The 27,647-nt window shown below is 49.0% G+C and overlaps 1 protein-coding gene across 3 annotated transcripts in view; it reads right to left on the reverse strand.

Moving 5' to 3' along the window:
* Positions 1–27,647, reverse strand: part of LOC135394745 (uncharacterized) — a 36,054-nt gene that overhangs the window by 1,849 nt on the left and 6,558 nt on the right. Inside the window, exons 7-14 of one of the 3 annotated variants that reach the window (XM_064625661.1) lie at positions 14,024–27,590; positions 11,575–13,953; positions 3,329–11,511; positions 3,030–3,225; positions 2,836–2,952; positions 2,043–2,226; positions 1,779–1,979; positions 484–713 (exon numbers count right to left, since the gene is read on the reverse strand). In XM_064625661.1, the coding sequence (XP_064481731.1) occupies positions 484–713; positions 1,779–1,979; positions 2,043–2,226; positions 2,836–2,952; positions 3,030–3,225; positions 3,329–11,511; positions 11,575–13,953; positions 14,024–27,590 (25,057 nt within the window). Of the gene's footprint in view, positions 1–483; positions 714–1,778; positions 1,980–2,042; positions 2,227–2,835; positions 2,953–3,029; positions 3,226–3,328; positions 13,954–14,023; positions 27,591–27,647 lie in introns of all 3 variants that reach the window. The other 2 variants (XM_064625662.1, XM_064625660.1) reach the window with 2 other exon arrangements.

Here is a 27,647-nt window from a genome sequence, read left to right on the forward strand (position 1 = left end):
TGCGCAGAGTTTGGTTACCATAATTTTTTTTTCTCGATTTGCACCGCATAAATGCACCGTCCTGCGCCGCCGGAAGTTCGTACGGTATGTAGCCTGCTACATACCGTACGTGTAAAACGTGTACGTGTATGTGTAAAATGTGGGCCTACTTTATCTGCACCCACCCTGTACAATTCCTTCGAACTTCACCTCAAGCTGTTCAGCCGTCCCCAAACTACCCATCACACTTGTCGGTATTTTTCACCTTTAAAAGGTTCTTCAAAAGTAGGACGTCAGGAGATCCTTAACCGTTCTTTCGGTTCTCGAAGATAGGAAAGGTTCAGAGAAAAGTTTTTGCACTATGAAGAACTCTGAAAGGACGTTTTCTTTTTTTTTTTTTTTTCGTTTTTCGTTTTTTTTCTGTGTGCACACCCAGTTCAATGCTATTACGCCAATGTGGACGCCAATTACGCTTTCTGTGGACGTAAACGCAATAGAACTTACTGTATTGTAATATGTGGGCATTATGGCGTGGAGATGGTAGATAGTCCACTTGCTTCCACACTTTGTTGGCGTCGTTGTACAGAAGGATGTCCTCGATGGTGATCAGTTTTCGCGATGGCCCCACGCAGTTGTAGTAGATGCCCCCGAAGCAGTAGAGGGCGCGGTCGTCCACGTTCAGCAGCGACACGCACGTCCGCGGAGATGGAAGGTAACTGGCGGCGTACGTCCACCTGCGTCCACGTATACTTCCGCTACATTTAGGCTGTGGTGTGAAGTGAGTTATAGATTCGGCAGCAAGCTGGCACACATGGCGTGGATTCCAGATCCAATTGTAGTTGATTCGGATTATCTTGGCACTAGAGTTGTACGTAACGCGTTACTAGTAATTGCGTTACTAGTAATTAATTACTTTTCTCAGTAATTTTTAACGTAATCAATTCATTTTGTGAGCAAGTAATTTCCCAAGTAATCTGAGTAATCGATTACTTTTTTAACCTTCTGTCAACAATGGCAACCATTTTCAGCAAGCCAATCTGTTCTTTTGTTCCACCAGGAGTTCGACTGAAGCAATGACGCAGAGGTCACTGTGACGGCCATCTCTAGTCCACACATGTTCCATGCCCACCACAGTAATATGATAATCCCTTAAAACCGCGACCTACTGGAGCAACAGTAAAATAGGTGACTGTATTGATAAATTGTGCGGGCTGAACATAACAATAACAACAAAACGAAGCAGATGTTTCGATGTTGTTTTAAATGTGTATATAAATCTGTAATAAACGCGTGTATGTGTTTTGTATGTTGCTTTCAAATGTATTTGTGAATTTCACTTATCATGTATGTTGGTGTCTCATTAGAATTTGCAACAAGAGCTGCATGCTTGCACACTGCAGGCTTGTTGGCTTTGCTAGGGCCGACAATTTAAAAGTAACGGGAAAAGTAACGCGTTACATTTTTAATCGGTAACGTATTACATTTTTGATGAAGTAATTTGTAACGGTAAAGAATTACTTTTCGCGCAGTAGTAACAGTAATTGTAATCAATTACTTTTTTCGAGTAACGTGTACAACTCTGCTTGGCACTGACTTTTTTTTACTTTCTGCAGGTGTGCTCTGCTGCTTTCGGTTGGCCCGCGACTATACTCCAGGCTTCTGTTTATGCACTGGCTTATGCACTTAGCTATGCTCTCTGTTCCTTAGCTTTCAGCCATGCTTGTCAAATTCTCCCACAATTCCTCACGTTAACGCGTGCACAAATTGCTCTGTTAAGTAGTATTTCACGGAGCACTTACTGCTGAGTCACCGGGTTGTATATCTCAACGTAAGCAGTGGAACATGTCTGTAGGCCAGCGATTTGAACGATGCCTCCCACCACCCAAAGTTTGTTCTGGAAGGCTGTGACTCCCATGCCCATGCGGCCACAGTACAGGCCCTTCTGCAGTACTGTCCACGTGTCCTCTTCGGGGTCGTAACATTCCACGTTGGAAAGTAACCTGCAAAGGCGCTCCGATTTAGGAGACCCATTCACGTTAGTATAGCAGACGAGATAAACGCACAGGTCATTGGCGTCTACGCCGCCAACAGCGAAGATTCGATTGTCAAGCACAGTGACGCCGTGGTATCCTCTGGCATATCTCAGGGGCGCTGTGGCACTCCACTCTCCCGTTTGAGCGTTGTAGCGGAAGCAGAAGCTCGTAGACATGCGCAGGCCGTACATGGCGTCCCGGTTGTCGAAGCCGCCTGCTCAATACAGTTTCAATCACGGTGTGCTGCCTCAAGAGACACACAATCCCAGTTTGAAAAGAAAAAGGGAATTTGTTCAATTAGAATTTCGAATTGGTACGAATGGGACCCAGCTGGTCTAATGTCAAAACCTATTGGACCACTCAGTTCCAAATGGACTGTACAGTTGGTAGTTTAGATACCAAAAGGAAACCAATTTGATTTCCTGCACTCCCAATGGACACTCAATCGGACAATTGGTTTTAAATGGTTTTAGTCCAGTGGCTAACAAAAGCACAACTTGAATTAACCAATTGGTTTGAATGGGAAATTGTCCAATTGGACCAATTCCTTTTTTCCAACTGGGATATGCCAATGTACGTATAGCAGTGCGCATCATACAGATTACGCCCAAAGTTCAGTAGGAACTGCTCAAAGGAAATTACGAGCACTTTCGTGCCCTTGAGAAAATGTATCCACGTGACTTAATTGACGTGACGTCACTTGGTTTTGATAATAATAGCCAGTTCACCTACTTTAGTGACCAGTGCTCTGTTATGGTTCATCTCTAAAGCTTTTCATTGCCATTACCTTCTTGTTCCGACCTGCAAATCAAACGTTACATACCGATGACGTAGATCTCTCCCATCAAATAGACGCATCTGTGACCATAACGTGGCAGAGGCATCATGCTGCAGCGTCTCCATTCGCCTTCTTCCACGTTGTAGCGAAGCATGACGCACCCTGTGATGAAAGGTTCTTTCGTCGTCGTCTTCATCACCACCATCACATCAAAATATCAATTCGCGGTAATGACATACCAGTCAGTACTTGGTCCAGCGCAGCAAGGTTGATCCCTCCCATAAGGAATATGGTCGTCGACCGTACATCTTGGACGCACGGCGATGGCCACTTCTCCATGCCTTTCGCAGGATTCAACTTCCAGTTCGACGGGACCGCTTCTTCTCTTTCTTCACTGCACGGTGTTAGCTTTCGGATCATCTCGGCAATTGAAGGCTGCGATACCGAAACGAGAAATCATGCACGTTAGCGTTACAAGATGGCGTCCACATGTTCACCGTTTTCCCTAGGATAACAATAATATTAAATAGTTATTCACCTTATCATTGAGCGTGACCCGGTGCAAGTAAAGCGGTAGATATTCATCCTGGGCCTCCTGATCGTCTTCTGTATCAGACTCAAGGGTGTACGTAGAAGCGTCACGGACATCTTTGCTGGACATCGCGAACTCTGTTGACATCAGCGAAAAAGAAGCGCACAGCTCGGGCTCTCTGTTCTCGGTTCGTGGTCGTCTCAGAAGTGGATCTGCGCACGCTGTGGTGAAATTGGCACCCATCTGAGCATGCATATTATCGTGGCTGGGAGGCCGTTTGACCCTACGCTTCTGTCGCCTCTGGTCCTCCGGCTCGATTGAGAGTAGCGAGTGCGAAGCAATTTTTTCCACGGAGAAGAGCGGTAGACCACGAGAAGCTGAAGATCGTAATCCCCTGTCCAGTTCAGCGTGTTTACGTTTGTCCTTACGGTGTTCTAGGCTTGAACCAACCTCATGCGGTGACACCATTGCTCGAGTTCCACGAACGGGATCCTGGTCTTCTTTCTCTTTCACATGGCCATCGTCTAGCGCCGTGTATAGTGCGGCATTGACGTACGGCACTCTCTCGGCAATGGGCTGTGTTACCAGGACCACGGCCTCGTCGGCATAACAAGGACACAAGGCTGTCTGCAGTGATGTTCTCCGCTTCGCCTCTGAAAATGCAGCGCACTTCCTTTTTCTTTCGAATGGAACTGGCTCTGAGGAACTCGCTACTTGCACAGATGTTTGTTTTCCAAATGCTGCTTCCACTTTTCCTTGGTTTCTGGTCTCTCCTCGCATTTTTTCAGTGATTCCATGTGAAGTGTCGGAACGCATTGCAGTGCTCCTTCTGGCCGTTGCTACATAATCTTCTCTCTCAATAACTCTTCGGGACAACGGCTCTCTGACGGCTGGAACGCCTAAGCTAGTCAATCCCACGTCGTCTGCGTGTATCCTTTCAATATTTTGGTGCTTAGTATTTTTGACCCCGGTGGATATGATCACTACTTCGCTTTCTTGTTTGGTTCCCTTTTTACTAAGAGTTCGCGGAAACGGTTTTCTCTCAGCAGACAAGCCTTCTGTGAACCGTTCAGCAACGTCCTGTTTCCAATTACAAACGTCAGGAACATGCGTTGCGCTAATTATCGTACGTGAAACATGTGGAATATCTTCGCGGCCGGAAGACACATTTCGGCTTTGTGGTTGCTCCATGATCACAAGGTTTTCCGGTATAACTTCCACACTTGCACGTTTCGCTTCGCACAGACCGACGTCATACAATGTCTCGATCATTCCGCTGGAGATCTCCGTAAGATCTTTTATGCTTCCGCTGACGTCTTGATTAGCTTTCTCAATCAAAGACCTTGGTGGCCGTGCTCTAACTTTGGGCAAAGGCATTAGAGCACGCACCACTGTGCCTTTTTTTCGTGAGGCTTCTGCATTCCTCTTGTGCTGTCTTGCGTAAGGAATCAGACCTCCAGAGTGAGCATGGAAGCCATCAGCATAATGGTGGTTGCGGTTGTCGACTCCTATTCTGTTTGGTAACATCTCTTGTTCAGCTGGTATTTCTACGGCTTCGGCTTCTTGTATCGCGACGGTTTCGCCCCTGCTCCACAAAACTACTACCTCACTTTTTTCCTCTTCAACAGGGACTGTGGTCTCCTCCGTCAGCACCACAACTCGTCTGTCTCCACCCAAGGTTTCTGCTGGCGCACACGTTTCTGTCACATTCTTGTCTAAGAGATTAGCGACGACGTCTCGTTTCAGGACTACTTGAGGAAGGGTTGGTCTATCTTCCACAATTGCACTTTCCATTAGCTTTTCCTCGTCAGCCGTATTGACACTTCTATGATCTTGCGCCTCCTGTGATAGAAGTTCCTGATGCGCAACCGCAGTTTCCGTGAGATCACAGAGTGTCCGGGGAAGCAGCTCTTCTTCAGCGGGCAGGGAATGCGCCTCACGCCTATTTGAAATTTTAGTGTCACCGTCGTGCTCCAGGATCATCCTCTGCGACAAAGGTTCCTGTTTCTCAGCATAGGTTTGCCTCAAAGAAATTTCCCGTTTTTGAATTTCCCTAGGTTCCAAGCTTGCCTGCGCTTCTGCCGGGTAGCTACTTTCGTTCGCAGTGTCTCCGGATACTTGCACAGAACCATCAGGAGACTGACATTCTTCCTTTCCAATCTGTTCCTTATATGGCTGTTCTCTTTCAATTGTACCACCCCGCGTAATACTTCGGCGTGATGTATCCAGCACTCCTCGTGGTCGAGGTTCTGGCATTCTGTAGCATTCAGGCGGCCCCTCCATTAGCCAGTGACCAGACTGATCAGGGCTACCTTCAGTTAGAATTTTCAAATCCCGTCCTGTCATATCAGTTACCCCTGCGTCAGACGTAGGCAGTGACGTTCTCTTTCTTCTCAGAGGCGTCTCTTTAGGCGGTTCCCTGGAACACTTTTCAGAGTCAGGTAAGAGAAGAAGGTCATCCTGTGTTGCCTCTTCTTTCTGTACCACACTCTCAGAGTCGACATCTCCGCTGCTGTCTTTTCCCTTCTCATGTGGTGCCACATCTGTGGTGTCGACCGTCATTTCCTCCACTATGTCGGGAGGTGGCCGAAAGAGAGAAATCCGTTTTGGAACTGATGTTCTCCGACGCAGTCTTTCCACTTTGGAACCGCTAATGTGGTGCTCCTTCCTGACTGGCGATTCTCTCTCGGCTTCTTCAAAAGCTTTACCTTTCGGGGTCTTACTGGAGCTTTCGCTTTCCTCGATATCTTTCAGCTTTTTACTAGCACTCAGCTGTGTATCGTCCAGAGCCTTATCAGGCAATGCCAGATTCCTCTTCTGCGTCGACCTTGACGCGGTAGAACTTGGGAGCTGACCGGTTAGTATGAAGGGTGCTGAGTCGGGGCTAAGCCGTTTCACTTCCCGTTCGCACGTGACAACAATCTCATAGCCTCCGGATACTGTCTTCACAACGTCAAGTTCACGCAAAATTGTAAGGGGTTCCTGCTTGTCAACTGTTGAACTTATTTCAACCGGTACTCCTATTGCTTCTTCCTCGGCAATGCTGGGCTTTGTTTTCCTAGGTTCTTTTCCTTTGGACAGTAGCCGGTTGTCACGAAGTTGGCGTAGCTCTGTTTCCCAGTCCATTTCGCTTACATTGAATGGAATGGTTTCCAAATCTACAGGCGCTTCAGCTTCCTCGGCAGATGCTTCGTCGTGTTGTAGCTCCGGGTGTATCTCCCGTGCAGTCGTTGCATCTCTCACTATTAACGCCTCCTTCAAGATCCCTTTCGATATTTCCATCTCAAGATCCAACGTGCCCTGAGCTCCTTGAACATCATCAACAAGTCCTTCTGCAGCGTCCGGAGCTTCGTGCTGTGACGTTTCGTCCTTGAGAGCCCGTACCACAACGTCTGTGGCTACTGTTTCTTGGTCTTGTTCTCCTACCACGCGCATAAAAGCTGGCGGGGTTGGAAGCAAGGACACATGATCATCTCGGGAAAGTGCGAGGTCTTCGGGAACAACGTATTTTCCCACTCGGGTAGCGACATCCTGTTCGATTTGCCATAGCGCCCGAACCTCAGCCGGATGTACATCCTCAGGCTCTGGACGATGTCCTTCATCCCATCCATGAGGTGTACGTTCTAGAGCACCCGGTGATTCTACAGTCAAACCTTCTGGTGCAACGGTTTCCCCCGATAGCCCAGGTACTACTTCCGTGGGAGATACTTCTACGGCATTAAGCTGCTTATCTGGTAGTTCCACAAGATGCTCATCGCGTATGTCCGTTGGCACCAGCTGTTCAACTTGCAATACTTCTTGTACGCCTAGTGCCACAAGGTCTCCAAGGAAACCGTCTTGAAGTTGCACGTTCTCAACAGCTTGCATAATTTCTTTGGTTTCTACTTCTACAGGCTTAGGAAGCGCAGCTTCTCGAAACAAGTGTGCACTTGCGACTTCGGCTCTAGCATCTATCAGTCCTGTTCTATCTGCCGGCACCGGTACAACTGAGACGTCCCTCAGAAATGATACTTCCGAATAGGCCTTTATCACTGCCTGTATACTTGTTTCTACTTCTACGAGACGTCCCAGAGCTTCCGTAACCATTTCAACTATACCCTGTTCTTCCGCCTCTCCCACAGGTACGAGCACACTTGCTCCTACGCCAGTCGCTGGCAGTTCTAACGGCTCCACTGATTCCACTTTCTCGGTCATCCTTGTGTCCAACACAGTTTGTTCCAGTACCTGAACAGCTGTTTCGGGCTGGGAAATTGATATTTTTGTAGGTACCATTGGGCTCTCGTCAGGGCGAAGTTCTGCAACGAGCTGTGTTGCATCTAAAGGCACAGGACTTGCTCTCTCCATCATCGATTGATCCATTATTTTATCATATGCTTCAGCTGCTATTCGCGTGTCGACGTCAGTTTTCGGTTCCACTGGAAGAGCTATTTTCTTGAGAACCACGGTCTCAGCATAAGCTTTAGCTACTTCCTGTGTGGCAGTCACAATTTCAGTCAATCTCCTTAGTGCTTCCGTAACATTTTCAGGCAAAGGCGTTGTTAGTTCACCAATATTCGCCTCTCCTGCGACTATTCTCTGTTCAGAAGGTTCTGCTAGCTGAGTGGCTGTATCACTTAGTGGCACGAAAGCCTGCGATATATCTCTATTAGAGGGAACACCTACTGATGTGAATTCGCCAACGTCTTGCGGAGAAATGAAGGTTTTCTTCCCAGCTAAGGCTTCCGAATAGGCCTTTGCAACGTCTTGTGTGACTGACAGAATTTCTGCTAGTCTTCTCAAGGCTTCCGTAATGTTCTCCGAGCACAGTGCTTCTGAAAGCGCTTCTCTTCGAGTTAGTTCAACACTGAGACCTCCTTCAAGTAACTCGACTTCCAATGGGAGCTGTTCCTCAGCGAGTTGTAGTGTTGAACCGACTGAGAATTCAGTTACAGCTTTGGTCGGTTCAGGTGACACAGGTCTGCTTTCTGGTTCCTCTTCAGAACGTTCGAAAGAGAAAACATCCGCCTCCGCAGGAGTCAATACTCTTGATGTCATTTCCTGTACAGTCCCCAATTCATCCGGCTTGCTCAAGGCTTCCGTGACGACTTTAACGGCTGCGCCGGATGTTATGACGGTTCCCAAGTCAGGTTGTTTGTGCGTTTCAGTAGACCCACCTGCCGTAGTCATTTTTGCTCTTTCCTCAGGAGGTCCAAGGATAGAGGCAGCATGTTCCTTCAGACCCGATATCCAATGAAGTATGTCTTCTAGTTCACGTGTAGAACTCTCGAGTCGCCCTAGCGTGTTCGATGCGTCTCCAGAAATTTCTTGGGCGACATATTCTGACAACATGCCTTCTTCCACAGAAGCTGTTCCAGCTGCTGTTGGCTCTTTAATGCCTGTAGGCGGCGCTTCCAACTCGTATGATAACTTCGATATGTCTAGAAGCACCTCTTCCTGTTCATGTTCAAAGCCCTCGAGTTCCCACAGTGCTCTCGATGACGCCTCCACGGTTTCTTGATCAGCATCAGCTGATATTTTCTCAACAGTAGAAACGCTTACAGGCATTTGTGTCACTAGGTATTCTCTGGCACTTGTGGACGGCGCTTCCAGCTCTTCTGGAAATATGTATACTTCTGAATACACCTCTTCTATTTCGTGAGTAGTGCTCTCCAGTTCTTTTATGGTTCTGGATGATGCATTCACAGTTCCTTGGGTAGAGTCTGCTGACGTTTTCTCGTCTATGGAAGAAACACTTACAGATGTGTGAGTGACTACCCTTCCTGCGCTACCTATAGACTGTGCTCCCATCTCTTCTGGTGATATGGACACTGCTGAAGATACATCTTCTACTTCATGTGTAACGCTATCTATTTCCCTCAGCGTTCTCGATGATGCATCCACATTCTCCTGGGTAACGACCGATACCTTTTCTGCAACGGCAGGTACACTTACAGGTGTTTCTGTCACGGGCTTTTCTATGGTACTTCCAGACAGTGCTCCCATCTCTTCTTGCGTTATGGATAGTGCTGAAAATAAGTCTTCTATTTCACATGCAATGCTCTCTAGTTCTCTCAGGGTTTTCGATGATGCATTCACAATTTCTTGGGAAATATGTGATACCTTCTCGTCAACGGTTGAAATGCTTGCAGCAGTTTCTGTCGTGCCCATTTCAACGGAACCTCTGGACAATACTCCCATATCTTCTTGCAAAAGAGACACTGTTGAATACGCCTCTTCGACTTCATGCGTAACGCTTTCCAAATCTCTTAAGGTTCTCGATGATGCATCCACGGTTTCCTGGACAGTGTCTGCCGATACTTTCTCGTCAATGCTAGAAACAGTCACAGGTGTTCCTGCCTTTCTCTCATCTGTGACGTCTGCATGCGCTACTTTCACCTCTTCTGGCGATACAGATACTGCTGAGAGCACTTCTTCATGCGTATCGCTCACCAGTTTCATATCTGTTGATACTTCAACGGAGGAGGTACTCACAAGTGTTTTTGTTTCCGCCTCTTCCGTGACTCCCGTAAAGGGTGCTAACAACTGTGCAGGTGCTTCGGGAGCAGTTCTTTCCAGCTTCGTCTCTGCATCTTTTGTAATTGTCTCCAGAACTTTCTTTTCTTCTGTCCCGAACGTTTGTAGAGACGTTGCTGGCGTGGTTTCCCTAAAGGAAGAAACGTCTCTTGGTTTCCCGAAGGACTCACTGGTTGGATATTCAAGAACAATACTTGATGCGCCTTCTTCCTTTGTAATTTCTGGAACAATTTTCTTCTGTGACGCTATTTGCTCTGTAGTGTCTATGCTCCCTTCCGTAGGTGTTGCTGCCGATTCATGGGATAACATCTCTTCATTTGCTTTCATCTGTGCTGCTGGTGTTTCTTGCGGCGGGGACGTTTCTCTTGACGCGGGGGACTCAAGAGAACTTTTAGATCCTGCAACTGCAGCCATCGCAGCTTCTGGTACGGGCGACACTTCAGATGGATAGGACGCTGACTGTACATCTGGCGTAGGAACACCGGAAAGAAAACTACTTGGTGTCAGTGCCGGCATGAGTGTTCTTTGCTGCGGGGAGGTTCCTTCGGACGGAGTCTCAGCCGCAGTGTAAAGACCTGCTGTGGTTCGTGGCAGTGCAGGAGTTCTAGGAAGTGGTGTTATTCCCCCGAGTGGTGTCTGAGCTGCGGTGAAAAGACCTCCTGTGGTTCGTGCCATTGCAGGAGTTTTAGGGAGTGGTGTTCTTCCCCCGACTGGTGTCTGAGCCGCAGTGAAGAGACCCCCTGTCGTCCGTGTCTGTACAGGTGGTATTGGTATCGGCGTCATCCCTCCAGCTGGCGTCTGAACCAACGTGAAAAGACCACCTGTTGTTCGTGCCTGCACAGGCGCTTTTGACAATGGGGTTTGCGCTCCTACTGGCGTCTGAACGGCAGTAAAAATCCCACCTGTCGTGCTTTCATGTTTTCGAATCGAATCTTTGTCCGTAATCAACGTCCGCTCCGAGGGTGTTACCGGTAGTTGAGACTTTTCTTCTGTTTCGTATCTAAACGCGGTTACAGGCAGTTGAGGTTCGATGCCCTCAGCAAACACTTGAGGTTTCCTCTCAGGTTCCGCTTCTTGGCCAGGCACATGACCAACAGTACTCGGGGGCTCACTAGGTTCGTAAAGGACACTTTGATCCTTCATTTGACTGCCGAAGTCTACCGATCTCTTACTTAGCTCTGAAGCTTGACGAGTTGCCGATCGTTCCCCCATGTCAACTATAGACGGCCTTGGTGTCGTCGCCGGCCCCAAAGGCATACGATCGGTTATGTCAACCATCGATTCGCGCTCTGCCTCCTCCGTTCCGTCCGCAACAGCGTCAAACGTGAACGTGACTCTTCCCTTACCATAAAGCTCTATTTTTGCTTCCATCACTACGTTCGGTTTCTCCTTTGCCTTCTTACCTCCACCGGGAGGACTTTTACCAGACGGAGGCATTGCAGATCCTCGTCTGAGCTGCATTTTTTTGGCGGCTTTCAAGTACTCTTCTAGCTCCTCCTTTGTGATACGTTCCCTACCGGACTGGTTGGCAGAGCTCTGCGTTTGCTGGGGCTCCGTACCCGCAGAGTCGACTTCCTGTACACCAAGTTCTTCGGTTCTAGCGTCCGGCTGAGAGGCTGAATCTGCCTTAGGTTGAACGGACGTTGAGGTCGGCTGCTTGTCCATGATCGCATGGTCTGAAACAAATGAGGGATTTTGTTGCTGAGACGGCTCTCCATTCGATGCAACTAACAAAGAACCTCGTTCTTGTTCATCAGTAACTTTAAACCACATTTCTTGTTGAACACGGTGATCATTTGTTGTGGAAACTGTGGATCTTTTTGCGACATTCTCTGATGTAACACCGGGATCTGGCAACAAATCGCTAGGATGTTTCGCTGATCGACTCATAAACGGGGCCCTCGATTCTCTCCCTTGAAGCTGGCGCAGCGACGGCCGCTTTTGTAATGACGCGTTGTCGTTGGCAATGACGTCTTCTCTGTGCAAGAACTTTCCGATCGTGCGCTGCCGTGGGACTGCTACGGGAATGTCAAATATTTTGTTTTTAACATCCTTCTCGACTGCATTCTGGTCCTCCACTTTAGAAGCACGGGCATTATATATAAGCGTCTTGGTGTCTGCGATTGCTCCTGGCAGCGCAGGGAACTCGTCCCGCGTTTGTAGCGATGCTCCGTTCCGTAGCGTGCAGTCGGGTACCTTGTCCAGAGCTGTGCTCGTGTTTCCTGCTTTCCGCCCTTGAATCCTGTTGTCTTCCTTGTCCTCCAATGATTTGGTGATCCATGGTATGTCACATGTTTTGCTGGTTTTGAAATTACGTCGAGTTCCAGCGCTACTTTTGCCTACATATGGACCGCGTCCTCCTGTAGACAGTTGCCCCTCTTGATACAGAACGACTCCTGAACTTTCCTCGTCAGGAGCCGCGTGCTTTTCCTCTACTTGTAGATCACCATTCATCCTAGTATCAGTATTTTTTGGAGGCGAGGTTGATATGATAGCGATGGTGTCATTTGCTTTTTGCATCTTACTGACAGGATGCTCGTTTGATAGCACAGCTCGGTTACGCGAAACCACAACTCTCGCTTCTATATCTGGAGCTTCTAGTCCATCCCCTGAAACGCTCGTACCTCGCACCACAAGCAGCCTTGCAGGCTGTTCCCTTTCAAAAGATGTATCTTCACTGCTTGGGGGACATTGCGGTACCATAGTACTGTAATGAGTACGTTCAAAAGCAGAGGGAACATCTGCCGTGCCCGCATTCGCTGAAACAGCTTGCATTCGATCAGAAACACAATGCAATATTCCTCTGGTTGCATACAGTTCTGCTGGCTCGAATAGAACAAGATTGTCTCTCACTTCGACTGGGGTATTCGTTGTAACGATGTACCCTGGGGGCCTCGTGAGCCCTATGGAAGCAGCTGACTGCACACTGTGCGATGTGAGACTATGTTCCTTCGTCATCGCCGCAGATTCTCCAGAGTGCCGTTGAAAATAGTCCTCCTTCGAGGGCATACCTTGCGGAGACCTTTGGTATGGTCTGGACGTATCATAAGAGCTTGCAGAATTATCCCGAGAAAGCGCATTAAATGAATCTGGCACACTTCTTGAGCGACATAAAAGGTACGTATGTGGGATCCTCATTTCTGCACATATTGGTTCAGAGGCCCTTTTGGTACGCTGCCACAGTATTTGCTCCGCGCCCTTCTGTGCTTCTGAAGCCATGGTCGAACAGCTGCCCTTTGTTGGCGGTCGTAGTAATGGCTGACGCGAAAGAGACGGCTCCGATATATTCGTTCGGCATGTTGTTTCAGCTTCTAGGTCACGCACATTTATTGGCGTGATCAAAGATCGAGAAATGCTGAAGAATGTCTGCTCTAGTGTGCTTTCCTTTGATGCGCATCCTGTTAGGTCCTCTCCGGTTTGGTGCAAAACGCCTTGTAAATTATGTGTTGTTGCAGCTTCATCTGACAGAACTGTAGTCGGAATAATCTCTGAAGACGAACATGACCAAGACACATCACTGGACTCAAGTTCTCGGCTGTTTTGGAACGGCTTCGTGGAAGCAGTATCTTCGCCTATCACTACTTTCAAAGAATCTGAAGTGTGGATAAGCGTGTCTGGGGCATCACTGAGTCCTTGTTTTCTTGCCGTTAAATTGCGTCCAGCAAGCCTTCTTGATGCACGCGGCGGGATGGCTCTCCCAATGCTCGCACTTGGCACATCCACAGGCAACATGTCGTTCACATTTCTTGTAGGGAGATTATCGAACAATACAGAATAAATAGATATTACTCTCAGTGGCTGTGATGAAGGTGGATAGGTGCCAGTGGAGTCTGTTGACGGTTTCGTCACTGAGCCTTCTTCGCCTGGAAAGTCGTCTGTCAATGACGCTTCAGTGCTCAAAGCACTGCGTTCCGTAAGATTCGCACAACTGTCAAGTGCGTGTGCGAAGTCTGTCTCAAATCGATCAAATCTGCTTAACGAATTTTCAATATCTTCTTCCCTCCGCTGCCCCTTCTCGCCAGGGAGACCTCTATGAATTCGAGAGAATGAATGCCCTCTTTCGACTGGAACATCTAGCGCCTGTGCCCTAGACCGTCGATGTTTCGATGTAGTACTGTCTGTATGAGCAGAAAAATATATTTATTGTAGCGGCATCGCCTTGTGCAATGATCATCCAGATACCCTCACCTGTATCCACCTGGTGTTCATCTCCAAGATCAGAAAAGCCGCCCACAGATATGCTTAATCCACGCGCACTGCTCCTTCCTGTTGACGTGACACAAGCTTCTTTGTATCCTTGCATTTGATCTGGGAAATCACGGTCTTCACACGGTCGTTCATGAGTCTTCCGGACAGGTGCCCTGTCATGGGAGCCATCTGAATGTACATCGATTAGGTTCTTGTCCATCCATCCTCTGGTTGGTGACACAGCGCCACTGCATCTAAGTTTTCTCGGCTTCGCAACGTCACATTGCGGTGGTACTGTACATTGTCCCACAGTAATTTCTCTGTGCATGGACTTGTGTACTTCTACGATCGAACTTTCCCGTGGTTCTTGCTCGTATACCATAGCAGGGAATTCCAGTTGTGTCTTCTTCGTGTTAACGGGAGATGACTTCTCCGACTTCTTGTTTCTTTTCCTTGGCACTGGTGACACTACTGGCGGAACTTCAGGTGAATTTCTCAGCATGCCCTCGATTACTGATTCTATCTCCGCGACACTTTCTCGTTTACGTTTTCTCTTTGTCACCTTTGCGTCCAGTGGTCTTACCATGTCTCTGGCACGAGGACGGGGCATATTTGTGAATTCCTCAAGGATTGCATCAATGGCGTGAGACACCAATGGTCTTCCTTCTCCACTGACCGGCTCCTTCTGTACCTCAGCTGGTACCGATCGTCGCTGCGATTCTTTACGGGTATGCGTCTGTGGTAGTTCTGGTATGTCATCGATGGTGAATCCTGCGAATGAGGTAGTCGGCATTCCGTCATCGTACGAACCACCGCCATGCTCGTTTCCCTCTTTCGCTTTAAGCCCATGACTCTTCCTGAAGCTACTCAGCGCATCGTCGTCCGGCAGCAAACTTAACCACCTGTAGGCTGTATTAGACTGCCGACGGGGGGAGAATATCTCGCTGGAGCGATTCCTCCATTCGGCTGACTCATCTTGTTTATCAGTTGCTGATGTTTTCATCCCTTCTTTCACCTCCGTTTCTTGTTTATTCGTTTCCCTTTCGTCAGCTTCTGGTATTGCGGAGTTTCTTCGCTTCTCTTTGGATGTATTTACCGTTGTCCCAAATGGTGGACATGGTGCATTCAGGGGACCCATCGCTTTGGTGAAAACTTCGTTTTCCTCGCCGCCTAATTCCGATAAAAGCTTGAACGCTGTCTTGACCTCCTCGTATTTCCCAGACGCAGGTGTCGTTACACTTCTGGAAGGTAGAGACGGCCTCGCAACATTTTTGTCTTCTCCGTTTTGTCGTCTTTCCGTGTGGTCCTCGTCATCGAATGATCTGGCAACGGGTCTTTTAAATGTCTCCATATCCTCTGCCAGTTCCGTGCTCCTATGTTCCCCGTTTGTTTTCACATCATAGTCTTGCATTTCGGCCGGTGTAAGAACGCCAGGAGTCAAGTTATGCTCTGTGTTCAAGATATCCTCGTTTAAGTGAGGTTCGCGAAGAAATTTCTGTGTAGCTGGTCCAGGTGAACCTTTGCCTGTACCTGAACTTTTTGACTTGGGGACACCATCATACCCATTCATCATCCTGTACTCGTCATCGACTAAATGGTATGGACTTTTACCTTCTTGTGCTTTTGTGATCCGCAGACCTTCAGTGGTGGCTGGACCGATGTCGATTTCTTTGTCGGTTGTCGTCTTCGGCCAGTGAGGGCCTTTCGACATTTCGACGTCGAGGTGTGACGTATCGAATTGCCGGTGCAGGCGAAAACGTGCTTCTTCAAATGGATCTACCTCAGGTTCCGTTGGCTTTTCTGTATGTCCTTGCCGCTTTTCCCCTCCCTCTGTCGTCAGTTCTTCCCCTTCATCATATACTTCTTGTGGTGGTTGAAGGGGGTACTTTGGTGCTAAGAATCCTGAGGTATGCTGTTCTTCTGTAGTGTACGCCATAGCAGCACTGTCGAGTGGTTCCTCCCTAAATAACCGTGCTGTAACTGGACTTGGTTCCTCGCGTAACTGTGGTCCGGTGCCTTTGCCAGCTTCACTCACTAATGCCTTCTTCACTGAGAGTAAAGCTTTAGATGCGGTCATTAATCCTTCTACCAACTTGATTTCCAAAGCTTTTAGTTTCAGATGAGCTGGTAACACTCCAACAAGGTCATCCTGTGCGGTTCGTTTCTTCCTCGGAGGACCGCTACCTTTCTTTCGTTTGCCAGACATTGAAGTTCCGGCACGGCGCTCAGGGCTTTCAAACTTGACTTCTACGCCTGTCTCGCCCGATAAAGCTCGACCCAACGAAACTGGCGAGTCAGGAACGCTGGATGGTTGTATCATGTTGACTTCTTCAAACTGCGACACATCTTCCAGTTTTCCTACAGTCAGTCTATCTGAAACTTCTTTCGCGGAAACGACGTGACACTCGATTGGTTTTCCACCCTCTGGAGGGACATGCTGCGGAGAAACTGGAAATTCTCCGACCGCGCTTTCTGTTCCTGATATCGAGCTTGGCGATGTCCTTTTTGACATTTTCATTGTTTCGTCTTTGAGTGTCGCAGATTCCATGTCAGTGCATCGTGAGTCTACCTCTTCGAGCATGCCACTTTGAAGTCCATCGGCGAGCCTTTCTGACGTATCCACCAATGCTTTCGGGACATCGTCATGTGCTTCACTTTGCAGAGGAACTGCTATCGTGACGTCTTCCAGGCTTTCGAGTTTCTTGAGTTCTTTTTCATCAATACCGAAGGATGACATTTTTGAACTCGTTTCTTGAAGAAACTGTCCATGAGATAAACTGACTGCACGCAGTGCATCCGTTGTTTCACCTTCCATATCCTGAAATGGGACCAAAGCTGCTGGCATCTCAATCTTTCCTAACACGTGCTGTTCCTTCAATACTATCTGGTTCTTTAATTTTCCGGCCTCTGTTTGTGGGGTTCCAGTAACAGCAATGACCTGTCTTTGTTCAGACGCATCGCGAGTAATAAGTGGTCTCGAATCCTGTGCTTCCTCGGTTAGCCCGGCAAGGATATCACGCGTAACATTCGCAATGCTCTCGACTTCAGATTGCCCTCGGAGCACCACATTGCTTGCAAATCGTTCAACAAGCTCGTTAGATCCATGTTGATGGTCTGGCGTTTCAATTAAAGCCTGGGACAAGCTTTGCGCGTCACAAACCGTTTCGATCTCCGCTTCTGCTAAGCTATTGACGACCGATCCCTGCTGCACGAGCCCAAACAAGTGTCGGTCCTCTATGATAATGGTCGCAGATTTTCGCCTCTTCTTCTCGCTTATGATCGGTCGCACGGTTACCTCTACTGGCGCTGTTAATACGGTTTGCAGCTTTGTGTCTTGCATACGAGTGGGTGAACCAACCCCCCCTAACAAGAGGTCGATCGTCAACTCTTTCCTGGGTTCTAGTCTGCGACCTTCTGTGGCCCCTTGCTGCGCCCTTTCATGTTCTCGCACTTGTGTGTTTTGAGGCTGTAATGGCACAAGCACAGTAGACACGCTGCCTATATCGCTGGCCGTGTGGGGTGCTGCTACACCTGTTATGATTGGTGGAACAACTTCGGCTGCTGTAGATGACGTTACCTCAGCTAAGTCGTGCTGGACAACATCTGCACGTCGCCATCCTTGATCTGCGGCCGGTTTTTCAACTACAGATGTCGTTTTAGTAACCGTGGTTTTATTAAAGGGCTCTAACTCTTTCTTATAGGGCATACTGGTTAGGTCTCCTCCATCCGTTTCTAGAGGCTCCTCAGCATCCACTGCGTGGTACACTACATCTCTCGAAGTTTCCTTACGTTGTTCGGTACTCTGTGTTCGATCTTCTTCAACTCCAGCTGTAGCCACCACTGTTGCAACGACGTGACTTTCGAGACGCGATTCATCAGAAAACTTCCGTCGGGAAACGACCGTGTCTTTTGCCAGAATCTGCGCGTTACCTGCTGCCGTTTCCTTGGTATTCAGGGAGGGTGTCGGTTCCGGCACTGGTGAACTGCTAGGTAGCGACGGAACAGTACGTGCTGTTACGCTTTCTATGTATTCCACGATGGCATGCTCTGCATCTATCAAAGGCGATAGTGTTTGTTCTTCAATGCAGTTCAGACAGCCCTTACCCATGAGTAGTTCAGCATCTGCATCCACGCCCGTCACAGCACGCCGCACAGAGGAAGCCAGTAGTTCTTCGGTACCTCTTACGGCTTGTGCAGTTTCGAAATTGCCTTCTGGTGCAACATCTTCGCTCCCTTCGCTGCCGATTTCCTCAATTTCGAGGTAAGGCAGTGTAGATCGCAGTTGCGTATTGTCATAGACTGAACTCTCTTCTTTATGCAACATAGCAGGTGACTCTGGAAGAACGTCCATTTGTACCGCCGAGACAGCACCACTACCAATCATTTTGATGTGTTCAACTACTCTGTGATCTACTGTTGCGATATCGACATCTCTAGCTGTCTCTTGATTTGGCTCCTGTTTAGGTGTTTCCCTGCTACCTGCAGCTTCTGAGATAGATCCATTATGCTCAGTTTCGTCCACTTGAATTCCGTGTCTGGCTTTCTGAGCGGCATATTCTTCAGCATATTTAGTTTCGTATTCTTTCGTTCCAGTACCACGTTTCTCCTGTTCCCGTTGAAGCGCCTTTTCACATTCACATATGGGGACCATTCTTGCCATTTGGTGCTCCTGTTCAGAGATGTCTTCCAGTTCTTCCGATACATACTTCGCGGTCAAATGTGACTCATCAGCGAAATGCTCGTGCGATTTGTTTGGTACAGAGGAGTCTACGTAATCTGCCGCTCCACTAGCGGACGCTGTAACAGCTGTCGTGTATAATTCCTGTGATGAGCGAAGGGAGCTTCCCGCACGGTGAGTATACGATTGGGCACTAAGTGAAGGTGTTTGTGTTTCCGGTCTTAAGCTGCTTGGAACGAAATCGGATCCCAATGTGTTTGTATCTCCTGTCCACGGCGCCTGTTTCTTGCCGACAACGCCTGTAAGCAGTGGTTCTTCATCCCCTGGGTCATAGTGTCGCTTAGCCTCGACATCATGAATTTCTTTTGCACGTGCTTCGAGTGCGACACTGCTATGTTCATGTTGGCCCTGCTGCGTGATTTTATCAGCGATAACTTGTCCGTCGGGAACCACACTATAGTATTCGGAGTGCTCCTGCACAGTTCGTATGTGTCCTGTGGCGACGTCCGCGTGATGAGAACCAGCTGCGTCCTCTGCCGCAGTGAGATGTGCGGAGCCACCCACACCTCGTTCAACAACTGATCCATTGAGTGTACGCATATTCGTTGAGAGGGCCTGCTCGGTCAAGTCTGATTCGCGTTGAGGGGCCGCAGAAGCAGACCGTGTTGACGCTTCTCTGTAGGTAGCATCCTCCGGTAATGGCTGTTCTTCGATCGACTTTACTTTCGCACCTTTTCCACTGTCTGTTGTACTACCACTGCTAGTTTCATCTCGTTTCGTTTCAAGCCCGCCTTCTATGTCTGTTCCAGTATCGGAGACAAGATAGGCCGTCCTCGCTGTCACCTCTTGTTTCGCATATGTCTCTCTCGACGATATCTGCCCTTCGGCAACTGGCGTTGCAGCCTTGCTCACCCCACGTGGCGAACCTTCCCTCTTCAGGTAGTGTTCTCCATAACGTTTTCCTGCTGCATCGGCTTCACTCTCGGACTTCAAGTAGGCAGTTTGCTGTGGCACTTCTCTGTCATAGGTTTCAGTGAATGGCAGCGTTGACTCACCGCGCTGCTTCAGCAGCCAATCTGGTGATTTCTCCACGCTGCCTCGCGTAGCTGCCTTGCTTTCTTCATGCCTTATTGTCCCACCACGAGGCTCCTCATGAACGTCTCTCCCACCAGATGCGATTTCAGTGTCATCTTCGACCTCGCGAGCCTGGTAAGCATTGCGCGTTGTTACGCCCCCATTCCTGGAAGTTTCGCTTTCGCTTTCACGGACGGCGTCGCGTTTGCTGACTTCGTCCGTGCATGGTTGCGTGCCCTGTTCACGTCCTGCGTCACAAACAGGCGTCTCGCCATTTTGTATTAGAACCTTGCTTTGTTCTACAGCTCCACTTCCACCACTCTTATCTAGAAGGTGTTGGGCTTCAGGACCACGTCCTAAGCCACCTCCGGGTTCAGAACGCTCCTTCCTTGTGTTATCCTGTACCTCGTCCATGTCACGTGGACCTTCTCGGTACTTGTCATCAAAAGGTTGCCTACTTTCGGACGATCCTTTGCCTGTCTGCAACGTGGTCAGCTCTCCATGTCGTTCGACAACAGTGTGGTCTACAGAGAACCGTTGTTGAAGCGCTCCATTTTCTGTTCCTTTTTCTGTGTGAAAAGCGTCGTGCAATATTTGTAAAGAGACTTCACGTATTGACACCAGTACTGTTCCCTCAACCGGCTCGCTAGGTGGATGTACTGTTGCCGTAGGCCCAGCGCTTTCTTTGTCCTTCTCAGGTCCTTCGTTGACATCGTCCATCTCTTCACCCTCCGTTTGAGGATGAGAATCTTTTTTCGACAATGGTTCGGCATCATCGGTGTCCTGTTCGTCCCCCTCCTCTACCGCCTCATCTTCGGCTTCCTCTTCCTCAGCTTCCTCCTCTCCGTCACCGTCTTGCTTCATTTTCCGGATTTTTGCAACAGCAATGGAGTCCTTACGGCCCAATCGTGCCATGATAGATGCTGGAGGCTCAAATGAGGCTTCCTCGTCGTCGTCGTCCTCATCCTCTTGAAGAGGTATTTGGAATTCCACATTTCCAGTTGTCTGAGGTTTCAGGATCGACAGAGGCTCTACGGGACTCCTCAGGGGATCCGACGTGACTTTTGCGGCCTCGGATGAGAACTGGTCGATTACTCGAATAGCCACCGCTTTCTTGCCGGGAGACTTTGGTGACGAACCGTTCTGTGCAGGGGACATTGCAAAAGATTCCGTGTGATATGGAGGTGAACTTGCAGACGGTATGTACAACCCGAGGGTATTGAATGGGCTCGTACAGAGAGGACTACTTGAAAACTGAGAAATGTCCGCATTAGGATCGTAGGATTCTATTGTCTCTTCCCTCCGTGTCTTCCTGTCTTCTCGCGTAACTGTCGTGTCTGTGTTCGAATCCTTCTCTTCTAATCCGGTCTGTCGGTTAATTACGCTTTTCGCGTTCCTCCTCGTGGCTCGTCTACAAGTTGTTACGCTTTCTTCCACCACCGTTCGTCGAACGAACGACAGCGATGGGTGATAGTTCATGTGGCCACCTGCACGTGCGTGTACGGCTGGTACAATGGTTGCCGTGGTATCGGTGGCAGCACCAACTTTGGAGGCGCCCAACTTTTGTGGCTGTGGTTTGGCAATATTATCGTCGTCAACGTCTGATTCAGAGTCTACAACGCTAACGTCGGCTACTGTTGGCTCTTGAATTGGCACACTGTGGGCCATGCGGAATGTTTCCATTCTGTCATCAGCATTCTCTGAATCGGCGCATGAGCGTTCAGGGATAGCATCGAGCGACAAAACCCCCGAAGTTTCCGCTGTTGTCAAGGCTAGCGGCGAAGTGGCCTTCGGTCTTTGAAATCTCGTCGTATTGCCTGATTTGATATCACCACTTTTCTTCCCGAGATCCGGTACTTTACACTGGCAGGGATATCGAGGAGTTTCGCGTTTAACGGCAGCTGAGAGATTGTTGTTCGCGGAATCTGCATTTACATTAGGGCCCGTAGTTGTTTCATTCGAACTAAGAGTATTATTGTTTGCCGCATCATCGTAAGATAACGACAGGTCTTCAACAGCTTCGCTGTCGTCAGTTTTGCGTAGAGAAGCCTCGTCCCTCTTTGCGTCCTGCAGTACTTCTCCAACCGTGTGGGGTTCTCTACCGGGACCAATCCGTATTGATTTGCGTGTCGAAGAAGTATGTTTCGTTTCTTCATCCATACCTTTGTCGTCATCTGTGGCCATTTCGTCAGTGCATGTCTGGTGCTTCTTGAGCGGCCTACACGCCGAAGTGAAACCTTCGTTCCTACTGCAGAGATGATGTGGTGAAGGTACCCCTATTTTAGAGAGTAATGCCCTGCGCACCGGACTTGAGCTTTTAACCTTGTTGTCCTGCATGGAAACCGGATCACCTTTGTCTCTCTCTGACGTGGACGGTTTGCACACACATGATGCGCCTTTAGTTGCCTTTTTCTCCTTCGGTGCCACAGTAGCGTTTTCATCGATATATCGGACAGTGGCCTTTTTCATGGGACTAGAAGCCATTCTATTATCCCTCTTAGACGTGACTGGCGTGCTTCCTGAAGAGCACACCACTTTATCGTCCTTTACATTTTCTGGTAATCGATTACAGGTTTTGTTATTGTCCTGGTCGACTTTTACAGGGACAGGTAAGTCATGAGTGTCATCATAAGGAACCACACGCCCCTCAAAAGACACTCGTGTTGTGTCTTTTGTGTTTCCGGTTGAAGAAATTTCATCTGATTCGCTCAGGATCGTTGGAGGAGCCATGGAAGGAGCCAGAGCTTTCAGCACCTCATGCAAACTGCTTTCATGAGTCTTCAGACGTTCGATGTCTTGCTTCATCACGGTTAGTTTCGCTTTGTTCTTCTCCTTGCTACATGCCCTTTGCAAGTTTTTTCTATGCATTTCAACATCAGATATTTTCTTTATGACTTGTTCTACTCGTCTGGATACGCCCTCTGTTTGCACCTTTGGCCCGCACTTGCTCGGTGGAGCCTGTCCGTTAGCCTTTGAGAGGCCCTCTGGCAGAGCCTTCCCGCCGTAGTTAGACCTGCTTGGTGAGCCCTGGCAATCAGTCTTAGACTGCGTCGTTGATTGCGCACCACAGCAGCAATGCGAGTCTTGCTTTCCCGTAGCCGATGTAGAGGGTGGCATTCCCGATTCATCGTGTAAGGCACGAAGCTCCTTATCACCGATTGCAGTCTTTTCGTTGACTAGTTCTAGTTTATGCGAAGAGCTTCCGGCGTATATGCGGGTACGCGAAAAGACGGGTGACTTGCAATCTGTTTTTTTACTAGGTCCCGCGTTCTTCCCCTTCACAGTCGACTCTTTACGCAGAGCTTTTTCTTCGTCGTTGTTCTTCGCGTCGCTGTCGTTTCCGGCGTTCCCTAAACCTGTTGGTTCTGGTGCGTCCGGAACATTCTGTGTGGGCTTCTCCATATTTTCCCTTCTTACTTCAGCCTCTTCCGCGATGGTAGTTTGTAGGCGCTCCCTGGTGAAGCTTTCCTCAACTAACTCCACCGAGTGAGTTGGGGTCATTGCCACAATTTTAGTCTTGTGTTTAAAATAAGGGCCGCTAGGACACCCTGGTGCGTGGTCTGTCGGCTGATCTTGGCTGAACTCCGCACTTACAAAATGTTTGGAGGCGCTCTTTGTATCCTGAATAGCTGCTGATGAATCAATGTCCTTTACTGTTTCACCGGTATTGTCGGCTGTCGCTGAGCCGTCAGCAACTTGTCCATCGTTGGCTTCAAATGATTCAGCGTCCTTGTTAACCTGTGACGGTGCGAATTCCGCTGACCGAGTTTCGTGTACTTCGATATTCCCCCCTGCTGTTATGCGTTCATCTGTGGCCAGTGACCCATAAGGCGACTGCATTCTGTAGTCCAAGACGCTGGCAGTTTGGACGATAACTTCACCGCTCCTGTCTATCCTGTGGTCTTCAAACAGATGGGAAGGGAGGGGTGAAGAACCGTCTGACATGTCTGAGAGGACGTCATCATCCTTTGGAAGCGCGCTTGAACTGACAGTACGCACGGTTGATGAACCAGAAGGTAACTCCGCGTCAGAGCTGAATACAGAATCGCTATTCTTTCTTCCTGCGGGTAATGGTGTCTCCAGAGGTCTCACTTCTTCGTGTGCAACTGTGACGTCATTCTGCAGAAGTGAAACCAGTTGCTGATACAGGAGACCAACCGATGTAGCTTCACTCAGTGCTGAATCTCGGTAGCTTACGTCTACATTTGATTCCTGAATATTTGTTCCTTCTGGTGCCTCAAAAGTGGGTGCTTCAGTTTCTAGCAAAACTGCTGTAGCTGTCACGTCGGTGGGAGCTTTGAACATTGAGCTCTGAAACAGCTCACGAGAATGAACCGCGATGTTGGATACCACTTCTGAGCTCTCGACCACGATGTGCCTAAAGACTGCTTCTTCATCATCATTGTTATTGTGCTTGACCTCTGTCGTGCCAGATTGATCTTGTGGCGCGGTGTCTTTTAGCTCAGCAATCAAATACCGTTCCTGCTCGCGTTTCTTTTGGACAGCCATGTGGCCGTGAGCTGTTTCCGGTACTGGAATGGCTTCTATTGTGTCCCGTTGGTCCTTTATCGTGTATCCTGTGACACTGTCCTCATTTATAGGTTGTGGTACCTCGTGTACTGTACGTTGTGCACATTCAAGTTCTGTAATTCTAAACGGTTTCTCCACCAATACAAACGTCTCATAGCCTGCGTGGTGCACAATTTCCTGCTCGAACAAGCTTGACAGGTCATGTACCGCGTGATCAGTTAATCGGTATCGATCCATAACTTCAGAAGGCTTGTATTCCATGTGCTGTTCACGTGCTGTTGTGGTGGGCCGTGCAAGATCACGTACTGCGACTTCCATGGGATCGTGTAATGCGCGCAGGGTAGGTTCTTTCCTTTTTGTCAGTTGCCGTGTATCACGCTCCACATACGTGGCAGCTCCGTTCTCTTCCGTGGGCGAATGTGAAAGCTCAGCGAGTTTCTTTTCCACAGGTTTCTGCGCCTCCCCGTGGACCGCGCTTTCCTTCACTTCTCTTGGTTTCGGTGACTCCTGCACCGCGTGTTCTGCAGCTTCGTACTCTTCTACAGGCTTCAATGTCGAGTGCTCTGTATGCTCTACCAGTCCGTTGGACTCTGTCCGTGTAGATGTATTAGGTACCATGTCATTCACTGCACCATGCTTTCCTGTGGAAGTAGGAGACTTCGTTGTCTCGTACCATTCCACGGGTTCCGTTGTCTCATGGCGTGTCCTTTCTCCTACTGTGTGCTGTTCTGAGAGATTCGAAGTCTGATGTGCCGTAGATGGGGTCACCTCGTACAAGCCTCTATGTTTCGGTGTTTTGTGTTTAGCAGCTTTCCTAGGTTGCACGTCGGACATGAGATCCTTGTCATCAGCCGTTCCCAACGATACAAGTTCAGTGCTTTGTCCCGTTTCCCTCGGCGTGTGAACGTTGGCAGAGGCGCCAGTTCCCCCTAGAATATCGTACGACTCTGCCTCAGTGCTGTTGTGCGGGTCATACGACAACATTTCTCTACTTGTGCCCGATCCAATTGATGCCACATGCGCAGGGCCACCAGTTTGCGCAGACCGTTTTTGACTACCCTCATCCTTCACAGTTGCATCTCTCGACACTTCCTCCGAAACCCGAAAGTCATGCTCACTCACAGCGGTTGTTCCTTGCCCAACGGTGTCTTCGTCGCAGTGTTTCTCGCTATCTTTACTGAAAACCACACTGCCTCCTTCATCTACGTCCACAACCGCTTTGTCCTCGCTTGTAGTTCCATCATGCGTCAGCGCTTCACGTTGTCGGTCTGCCGGATGTTTCGGTCTCGCTTCAGAGAGGCTACTTGCCTCAGGTAGCACTTGAGTTTTAATGGCCACGTGATCAGCGTTATGATCCACCAGTTCATTTGAAGGCAATTCAAAGGACAACGTACCACGGGGAGTTGCAAATTTATCCCGGCTGAGAACCTCTTGCACAGCCTTGTCTTCCTGTCCTTCTGAAGAACTGTACGAATCATGCGCCAGATAGGGCACACTACCGCTTGCATCTTCACGGCGCGAGTGCCCCACTCCCATCCCACTCGCATCGCACCTCACTCGCATCTTCACGCCCACGTCTTCACGACGTTGACGTGGTGAATCCTTTTCCTGGCCTTCGTAATCGGGCTCCTCACTCCAGTTCTCAGTGGGTATGCTATTCGCTTCATACGAGGCGCTTGTTCCTTGAGACACGTTACTCCCAATAATGCTATCCGGAACATCGTGCGAACTCCTTTGCCCCGCTACAGCTTCGTAAGACCCAACGGGCGTAATGTGCGATACAAGCACACAAACCTCCCGTTGGGATGTATCGAGTGTTTCAGCAAAGCTCTCCGGCTTGTAGTCAGTGAACAACGGCGGATTAACCCAATAATGTTTTGCCGTTTCGCGAGGGTGATCTGTCGTCAAAGGTGTGTGGTTAGGAGCACTATCAGGTGGATAAGAGTCGCCAGACATTGCAACAAGTCGTTCTTGAGGGGACACCGAAATACCTTCGATGATGTCTGTTGTGCTGACGGCACCGGGCGTTTCAAAGCCTCTTTCCGTCGTTTCGACGACCTCCAAAAATGGCAGTGATGTCTGGATTGTTCGTCGTGCTTCCCTTGGAGAACATAGGGATGTGTTCTCAGTGGCCGTGTGACAAAACTCATAGTCTTTTGTTCTTTCTCCGTTCGAAGCAGGCGACAAGCTGCTCGATATTCCAAATGTGTCTAGAATTTTCGTCTCCGACTTCAGTTCTGATCCACCCGTCTTGTAATCTGACATCTCCGAACTATCACCCGAAAAGATGGCAGGGAACGATACCTCGGAACATTTACTATCGAAGGCCGAGACATCGTCCCCCTGCAGTTTCCTGCGATCGCTGGTACAACTTGACACCAAATCTTGGACTTCCTTTGGGTGCTTCTGTTCATTGACTGAAAGGCTGTACATGGACACAGAAGATCCGCTAAACACAGTACGTGCCCCAGCAGGTTCTGAGCGCTCTGAGAGAGCGCTAAGTTCACCAATTGAAACACTGGAAGGTCTATTTCGCACAGCCGACGCAACGGAGGGAGCACCGGTGGACGTCGGCGCGCTTGTGTGTTCTTCACGGTATGGGATGTCCTCTACAGATCTACCAGAGGACATGGAACCAGGCTCTGGTGTCTTCGTCTCTCCATAATCACAAAGGCCTTTCATACCAAGTCCTTGCGTGCTTTCTAGTGTTGTTTTACGTGGGAGGGGCGTGACGCCTGGTGTTTTGACAGACAACCTCTTCGCTGGGACCGGTGCATCCAGAACAGGAGCTGGTAACGGGATGGGTTTCTTCTCTTGCGTGTTATGGGATATTTCCACTTCCAAGGTCTGCCCTTCAGGTCCGTGCTTCGACTTCGCCTTCTTCACTCTGCGGACCACACGGACTTCCTCTAACAAAGCTTGCATGCGGCGCACCCCCTGAGTTTCCTCTTCAATAAATGACCCTGGCATGCCTTGGACCTTAGTGTAGGTTGTTTGTCGCGGACGCGCGAACTGGAAGTCGTCGTAGTAGAATCTTGAATGACTTCCAGCTATGAACGACTGGTCTCTATAGGCGTCATTTTTGTTGTCGCGAAATTGTTTCCCGGTTGCATGGACTTCCTCTGGAGGGTCTTTGACCACCAGACATGCTCCTCCTTTCCGATGCGCTCTGCCCAGTAATGGGCGATCTGAAGTACATGTAGTGCTCGTGGGATCGAGGGACTCCTGTACAGCGGTAGTGGATGTCGACTGCTCTTCTTTCTTTTCGATCTTGGCAACAGAGACCTAGAAATGACGTTCGAATCGAGCTTGGAAGTGTCTTTACTTTCAGGATGAACTTAC

Source organism: Ornithodoros turicata, chromosome 5 (assembly GCF_037126465.1).
Source record: "Ornithodoros turicata isolate Travis chromosome 5, ASM3712646v1, whole genome shotgun sequence".
NCBI classification, from domain to species: domain Eukaryota; kingdom Metazoa; phylum Arthropoda; class Arachnida; order Ixodida; family Argasidae; genus Ornithodoros; species Ornithodoros turicata.